The 8219-nt window shown below is 41.7% G+C and overlaps 1 protein-coding gene across 1 annotated transcript in view; it reads left to right on the top strand.

The window, feature by feature from the left end:
- The first annotated feature begins 513 nt into the window (after positions 1–513).
- The window catches only part of LOC143285426 (NFX1-type zinc finger-containing protein 1-like), an 83813-nt gene continuing 76107 nt past the window's right edge, over positions 514–8219 (top strand). The window contains exon 1 of the mRNA XM_076592686.1: positions 514–619. Within this exon, the coding sequence (XP_076448801.1) occupies positions 612–619 (8 nt within the window). The 5' untranslated portion in view covers positions 514–611. The remainder of the gene's footprint in view (positions 620–8219) is intronic.

The following is an 8219-nucleotide window of genomic DNA, read 5'->3' as shown; positions in this document are numbered from 1 at the left end:
ACTTGAGTATTTTGTGGTACGCCGGCTATTTCACCGACAAGATCGTTCGCGGGATCATTTGCGGGACTCGTGAGCATGTTGAGGCCTGTGCCCGCCACCCAACAACAACAAACAAACAAACAAAAAAACAACAACAAAAAAGCAAAAATCGAAGCATCATAAACGGAAAGTAGAGGGGTAGTTGTGCGCATGCAATGTTGAATGCCTGGAGCGTTTTCATTAGGGATCAATGTTGAACTCCCCTATCATCGCGGTTGGACCACTGAGATAATTATATATATTATTTTCATAATTATGTCTGAAATGTAGAATAAATCATACAGATGAAGAAAAGAAATGGAAGCAGCGCTTACGATTGATTTTAAGAAAGATAGGGACAATTAAAATTTTACTAAATGCTGCAAGACAACAGTCTGACGCGAAGAGTATACCATTACGAACACAGCGTCCGCATTCCAAGCTCGCCTCGCGCGCGCCTGTTTTCCTTTGTTTCAAGCTCACTAGCTGGTTCCAAGGTCGTGGCGCACTGGATGTGAAGTCGGCGCGAACCTACAATCTTGTTTTCAATGATCGCTTCTTCTGTCTGCCAATGTAAGGATCGGGATGAATAGATGAGAAGGTATGAAAAGTCACTTGATTGGTTTCTTTCCTTAATTATTGTTACAATTGCCACGGATGCCCGTTAGTCTAATCAAAATTGTACTTCCGTTTGGCAGCAGACGACACACTGCAGTCTGCCGGCAAGTCAAGCCGATCTATGGTGTCCTTTTCATATCAAGATCTCTCTCTCTCTCTCTCTCTCTCTCTCTCTCTGCCTCCCCCTCTCTTTCTTTCATAATCATAAACAAATAATTATGAGTATTTCAGACAACAAATGGAAGGCACGCACACACGCACGCACGCACGGTTTCAGTTTCAGTTTCAGTAGCTCAAGGAGGCGTCACTGCGTTCGGACAAACCATACACGCTACACCACATCTGCCAAGCAGATGCCTGACCAGCAGCGTAACCCAACGCGCTTAGTCAGGCCTTGAGAAAAAAACAACAACAAACAAACAAAAAAAAACCAAAAAAAAACAAAAAAAAAAAAAAAAAAAAACAAAAACGGGGGTATAAATAATAGATAAGCTTACATAAATAAATAAATAAATAAATAAATGAATAATAATTATAATATAGAAAAAGGTAGTAGTAATAATAATAGTAATACTAATAAAATGATAATAATTAAAAATAAATAAATAAATAAATAAGACAACAATGGTGATAAATAAGGGAATAAATGTAAAATATGAAGACATACATTCACACATACACCCACACATGCATAACAGAAATGCACCAAACATGCAGTTTCACAGATATGAAAGTACAGTCAAATACATATAAACGTACATGAGCTCCAACACACACACACACACACACACATTACCTTGCACCTCCTCCACCCTCCTCCTCCACACACTCATTTCTAGTCTACGTTTCGCAGCTTCCACGGCACACACACACACACACACCCACACACACACACTCACAGAGATGAACACTTACTTGTACAAGCACACACACATACGCCCATATCTCCCACCCCCAACCCCACACACATATATACAAAGATATATATATATATATATATATATATATATATATATACGTTCCAATATCCTGTTGCTCCCACAGTGTAGGCATGCATACACTCACATACCTCATCCTCTACCCCACCTCCCCCCGCACTCCCACCTCCCATCACACACACACGTACACAGATCTCTCCTGACACTTGTGTACACTTACACTCTCGCGCATTCATAAACGCACTCAAAAGCACAGACCCACACATCCACACAAACACACACATACACACACGCACAGAGGCTGCCCCTGACTGGCTGCAAGAGGGATGGGAAAAGATCTCTGATGCCAAGAACGTGGCGTCTAGTGTGTTGCTCAGTCCATTGTATTTGGAAAGGCCCACAGAGACTCTGTTCCGTTTTGAAGAAATTTGCGCAATGTTGGTTTGGAGATGATGCCGATATTTGTTTGATTTGCAAAGCATCGTGCTCTACCTTTCATGTTAGACTTGCGGCCGCTCCCTCTCTCTGCTTTTATTTCTTTGAGGCGATCGATGGTGTGATGGCCTTGTACCTGTTCTTTTTGGTATTCTTTGACTTTTCTGAGGATTTCCGATTTTCCTAGATGTAGGCCGCTCGTTGGTGTTGCGTTACCAGCAAGTCTGTCAGCTCGCTCATTTCCCTTAACACCTGCATGTCCCGGGCAGTATGACCATGTGAGTTTTTTAATCTGAAAGTTGCGCATTGCCTTATGCCACTCTGGGCTTCCCATTCCGTTTTCAATTTTCTGTATGAGGTTCATTGAGTCGGTTAGAATCATGACATGTTGGTTTCCGGGCGTATGGATGGACGATAGCCACTGGAGGGCATGTGTCGCAGCTTCAACTTCCATCGTTAGGCTGGAGGTTGTGACTTTGTAGGAAGCATTCTCTTCCCAAATTGTTTTTTCATTTTGTTTCGCAGTGAATCCCCAGCCAGACTGGTCTTTGGTGACTGAGCCATCTGTGTATATGATGATGTCCTCTTCTTTACTGTTTTCTTCTATGAGTAGCTTCACTTCCGCATCTGTTTTGCCCTCTGGCCATTCCCGACAATGTCTTCCTAGAGTGGGTGAAATGACTGTGTTGAATAGATGGTTGAGGTTTTTGGGGTTTTTCTCCCATTCTTTTGTTTCTTTCAGGTCTTGTAGTCGGCATACTAGCTGGATTGTATCTTCTGCTTGTCCCATCCATGATCTTCCTCGTCCTAGACGGCTACCTTTTGGTTCTTTGACTGCGTCATGCAGTGGGTTTTGAGGGTTTTCTAATGCTTTGAAGTAGGTCTTGACCTGTTCTAACTTGTTTCTGGCCTGCACTGAAGGAAGGTCAAGCAGGTATCGCATGGTTTCTGTGGGCGTGTCTTTTGTTGTTCCAAGGATCAGCCTCATAGCTTCATTTTGTACTCTTTCTAATTTTAGGAGGTTGCTTTGAGACGGTGTTGTTAGCCCAAGTCCGTAGTCGATCACACTGAGGACGAGTGATTGGTATAGCAGGAAGAGGTGGCGTTGTTCAATTCCTTTGGTTGCCATTGCTTTTAAGACTGAAAGGCCCTTTTTGCATTTGAGAACAGTATTTTCCGTATGTTTTCTGAAGGTCAGCATCCTGTCGAAGTGTATTCCTAGGTAGCGTAGGCATTCAGTTTTCTCAATTTGAATTCCATCGAATGACACAGAAGGTGGTGATTTGCTCGCGGTTTTGTTGTTGAGGGTGCACAGCAACGTTTGGGCTTTCGCTGGATTGATGGAAGATCCTGTGTCTTTGCACCATTGAGCAATATTGTTTAGTTGTTTCTGGACGGCTTTAGTTCTTTCCTGAGCATCTTTCGAAGTTTTGAAGACCAGGCCATCATCCGCAAGGGTGAGCACCCGAGCTATTCCATTGTTGTTTAAGTCTGCAAGGCCCTTCGTGTAGACATTGTAGAGGACAGGAGAGAGCGGAGACCCTTGTGGCAGTCCCATGGATAGTTTAGAAGGTGCAGACATCCAATCTCCGAGGCGTAGGACGACGGTTCTTTCCTGAAGCGCTGCTGCTATCCATCTTGTCAGTGTCAAACTTACTCCATAACTTAGTAGCAGCTCCATGAGGTGCGCAAACTGGACTTTATTGTAGGCATCTTCAAGGTCAATTGCTACTGCTAGTGTTTCTTCTTTTCTTTGAAATCCTTCATACACCTCATATGCAAAAGCAGCTGCATTTTCCCATGTGGACTTACCTGTTCTGTAACCACCTTGATTTGAAGGGAGAATGTGCCTGTGTTCAAGATCCCTTGCAAGTTTCCTGGCTATCATGCGTTCCATGAGTTTTCCAGCAATGTTTTGCATGGTTAGGATCCGGTAGCCGCTTACCTGACGATGGTCCTTTCCTGGTTTTGGTATGGGTTTTAAGAAGCTGTGTGTCCAGTCCTCCGGCACCTGTCCATTGTGGAAACTGTTTTGATATAGATTGAAAAGTTTGCTTCTGTCTTCTTCCGATAGCTCCTTGATGTCTGAGTAACGAACTTTGTCTGGGCCAGGAGCCGATTCTTTCTTGCATTTAGCTATTGCCTCGTTTAGATCATCCATTGCCAAGTCATCATCAGGTCCAGTCTGCATAAGGGTTTGGTTTAACTCCTCAATATATTTCTTTTTCTCATCTAAGTTTCTTTGATCACTCTGTTGTATGAAACGTTTGAGCAAGGCAGATCCTTTTTCTTCATTTGTCTTAAGCTTGGTTCCGTCAGTGTCTAACATGTCTGGGGTTGTTGTTGTGCACGTTTTCCCTTCCATGCGACGATAAAATTGCCAGAACTCTGTCAATGTTGTGTCATAACTGAGTGCCTCGCAAAACTGTTTCCACTTATCATTTTTGGCCTCTTGAGCAATGACTTCAAACTGTTTAGTTTTTTCTTTCATTTTTGTTTCAATATCTTTGTCCGGAGATGGTTTTGTTTTTTCTTTTTGCCAAAGTTTGACAGCCGCATGTTTTTCTATCCAGGCTCTCTCTGTGTCGGTATTCCACCATGGGGGCTGAGTAGTTTGCATCCTGTTCAGTGCCGTTCTTTTGTTTCTTCTGCGTCTTAATTTTTCGATGACAGTTGTCTCTTTGGTTTCATACTGAAATGGATCACGCAGTTTCATACAGGGTTTATCTGACAGTTTCTGTAGACTGAAAACTACCGGGAGGTGGTCGCTGCCTTGGTATGGAAGCGTCTCTGCATTCATTTCTGCTCTGAATTTTGGAGATGTTAGAGCGATGTCGATCACACTGTCACTGTCCCCTTGTCTTGTTCCAAGGCGAGTTGGGGATGTGGTTGTTAAAGGGCTAAGAAGAATTTCCCCTATCATTCCTTCAAGTGCAAGTCCTTGTGGGTTGGTGTTCCGCTGGTCCCATAACTTTGATCTTGCATTAAGGTCTCCACAGATAATGACCGAGTCTCCAAGTTCGTTCTCTATTTCCTCTAAAAAGGCCCAATCCTCTTTTGTTGTGCAGGTTCCTGGGTGAACATAGGCATTGATGAGCACGATGCTTTTGTGGACTCCATCAGGTTTTTCAAGACGCACCCCCACTAATTCACATGAGTTGCTACACCATTTCTCTAGATTTATGGTGGAAACTTTGTTTTTTAGGTTTTTGTTCAGTATGATTGCTACCCCTCTTCCTTCATTCCTTTGAAGGACTGTGAAATTCTCAAAATGTATTGGTCTGTCTGCACTTGTCCTGGTCTCTTGGAGACATAGAATGTCAAAATCATATGCCAATTTCTCAATTGTTGAGATTCTCATTCTTGCGCTGGAACAATTCCAACTGCCGATTCTAAAGAATTTCTTTGACAGCCGCTCTGCTTTTGTCATTCTGCTGCCTAAGCACAATCTTTTCCCACCTCTTTTGCCACGCCTGTTTTGGGGTTTTGGGGATCTGAATTTATGTCTCGTGCTATGCAGCTGATCCCCGAGGTGCACGCGAGACAGGGTTTTTTTAGTATGCATAGAAGGGTGTTCTATGTGGTGAGGGAAAATATTCGGTCACCCTGACAGAGCCTCTTATCAGGGAAGGGCAATGGATGTCCATCTGTGTGGAGTCCGTCAGCCTGGTGTCGCCCTAAGGCCAGACTGCATACAGTTAATGACTGTTTAACCCAACAGCCATTCATCCCATTGGTACTGTATGAAAGCCGTGGGATTGGGGATTTTTCTCGGGTTGTCTCCTCTTTGCCAGTGGAAGGGTGCATATGGGTATTGTTTCATAGCAGATACTATTTTGCAGAAAAATAAAGGTTATTCTGAAATATTCACAGGAGTTTTGAGCCCTCTCTGTGATTCACTAATAATTCAATAATTAAACAACAACGCGAGAACAAATTATCAGTCAATTACACAGAAATATCACTTTGTCCTCACAAAGATAAGTGATTTTTTTTTTTGAGCCCTCTCAATAATTAATCAAAATCACAGAAAAATTACTTATCTGTTTTGAAGCTTGTAGACTGTCCGTTAAAATAACCAGTGGTGGTATTAACACCTGGTAGACTTTTACACTGACTGACTGGATGGTTTTAACATCCAGTTTTCAGATACACACATTTGTATGTACACTAACTCTGCCTGCTTGCCTGCCTGCTTGCCTGCCAGCCACTCGAGGTGGGTCCACTGGGCATTACATAACCCAATGGTCATCATAGCGTGGTTTTAACCCAGTGCTCTACACATTTTGAGCCCTCTCTGTGATTCACTAATAATTCAATAATTAAACAACAACGCGAGAACAAATTATCAGTCAATTACACAGAAATATCACTTTGTCCTCACAAAGATAAGTGATTTTTTTTTTTTTTAGCCCTCTCAATAATTAATCAAAATCACAGAAAAATTACTTATCTGTTTTGAAGCTTGTAGACTGTCCGTTAAAATAACCAGTGGTGGTATTAACACCTGGTAGACTTTTACACTGACTGACTGGATGGTTTTAACATCCAGTTTTCAGATACACACATTTGTATGTACACTAACCCTGCCTGCTTGCCTGCCTGCTTGCCTGCCAGCCACTCGAGGTGGGTCCACTGGGCATTACATAACCCAATGGTCATCATAGCGTGGTTTTAACCCAGTGCTCTACACATTTTGAGCCCTCTCTGTGATTCACTAATAATTCAATAATTAAACAACAACGCGAGAACAAATTATCAGTCAATTACACAGAAATATCACTTTGTCCTCACAAAGATAAGTGATTTTTTTTTTTTTTGAGCCCTCTCAATAATTAATCAAAATCACAGAAAAATTACTTATCTGTTTTGAAGCTTGTAGACTGTCCGTTAAAATAACCAGTGGTGGTATTAACACCTGGTAGACTTTTACACTGACTGACTGGATGGTTTTAACATCCAGTTTTCAGATACACACATTTGTATGTACACTAACCCTGCCTGCTTGCCTGCCTGCTTGCCTGCCAGCCACTCGAGGTGGGTCCACTGGGCATTACATAACCCAATGGTCATCATAGCGTGGTTTTAACCCAGTGCTCTACACATTTTGAGCCCTCTCTGTGATTCACTAATAATTCAATAATTAAACAACAACGCGAGAACAAATTATCAGTCAATTACACAGAAATATCACTTTGTCCTCACAAAGATAAGTGATAATCACAGAAAAATTACTTATCTGTTTTGAAGCTTGTAGACTGTCCGTTAAAATAACCAGTGGTGGTATTAACACCTGGTAGACTTTTACACTGACTGACTGGATGGTTTTAACATCCAGTTTTCAGATACACACATTAGTATCTACACTAACCCTGCCTGCTTGCCTGCCTGCTTGCCTGCCAGCCACTCGAGGTGGGTCCACTGGGCATTACATAACCCAATGGTCATCATAGCGTGGTTTTAACCCAGTGCTCTACACATTTTGAGCCCTCTCTGTGATTCACTAATAATTCAATAATTAAACAACAACGCGAGAACAAATTATCAGTCAATTACACAGAAATATCACTTTGTCCTCACAAAGATAAGTGATTTTTTTTTTTTTCCTGTACTTTTCTTTTTCACGGACGCACGGACACACACGCACGGACACACGCACGGACAACACACACACGCACAGACATGATAAAAGGAAGTTGTTTATGCTTACCTGAGCTTGTTTTCCTCTGCTGTTTATTTGTTCGAATATATATATATATATATATATATATATATATATATATATATACATGTGTGTGTGTGTGTGTGTGTGTGTGTGATACCCATAAAGGCAGATAAAAGTCACCCACATACTTTTTTTTTATTCTAATGATATCAATAAAAGATTGTGTGTGATCTGATTTTAATATGTCACACTCATAATTTGAAAGAGGTTCACATGCCTATTCATTTAGAGTGAGAGAAAGGAAACAAATGAAAGTAGTCATCAAGATGCGTATACATTACATTAAACTGAACTATTTCTTTCTTTAAATTATTATGATATATACTTTACTCAGGATAAACAACCTACTCAGGATAAACAACCATGGCTGGTCGACAGTACTGCCTGATTGGTCCCACGAGTGGTCAACCTACACGTCCATGTGAGCTGACCCCTATAGGCTGGACAACTTGTATACTGTGCCAAACAAAAACCAAAGAAACTCT

This window comes from Babylonia areolata, chromosome 9, assembly GCF_041734735.1.
Source record: "Babylonia areolata isolate BAREFJ2019XMU chromosome 9, ASM4173473v1, whole genome shotgun sequence".
NCBI classification, from domain to species: Eukaryota; Metazoa; Mollusca; class Gastropoda; order Neogastropoda; family Buccinidae; genus Babylonia; species Babylonia areolata.
The sequence above is the reverse complement of the archived record's forward strand: the minus strand, read 5'-3'. Positions and strand labels throughout refer to the sequence as shown.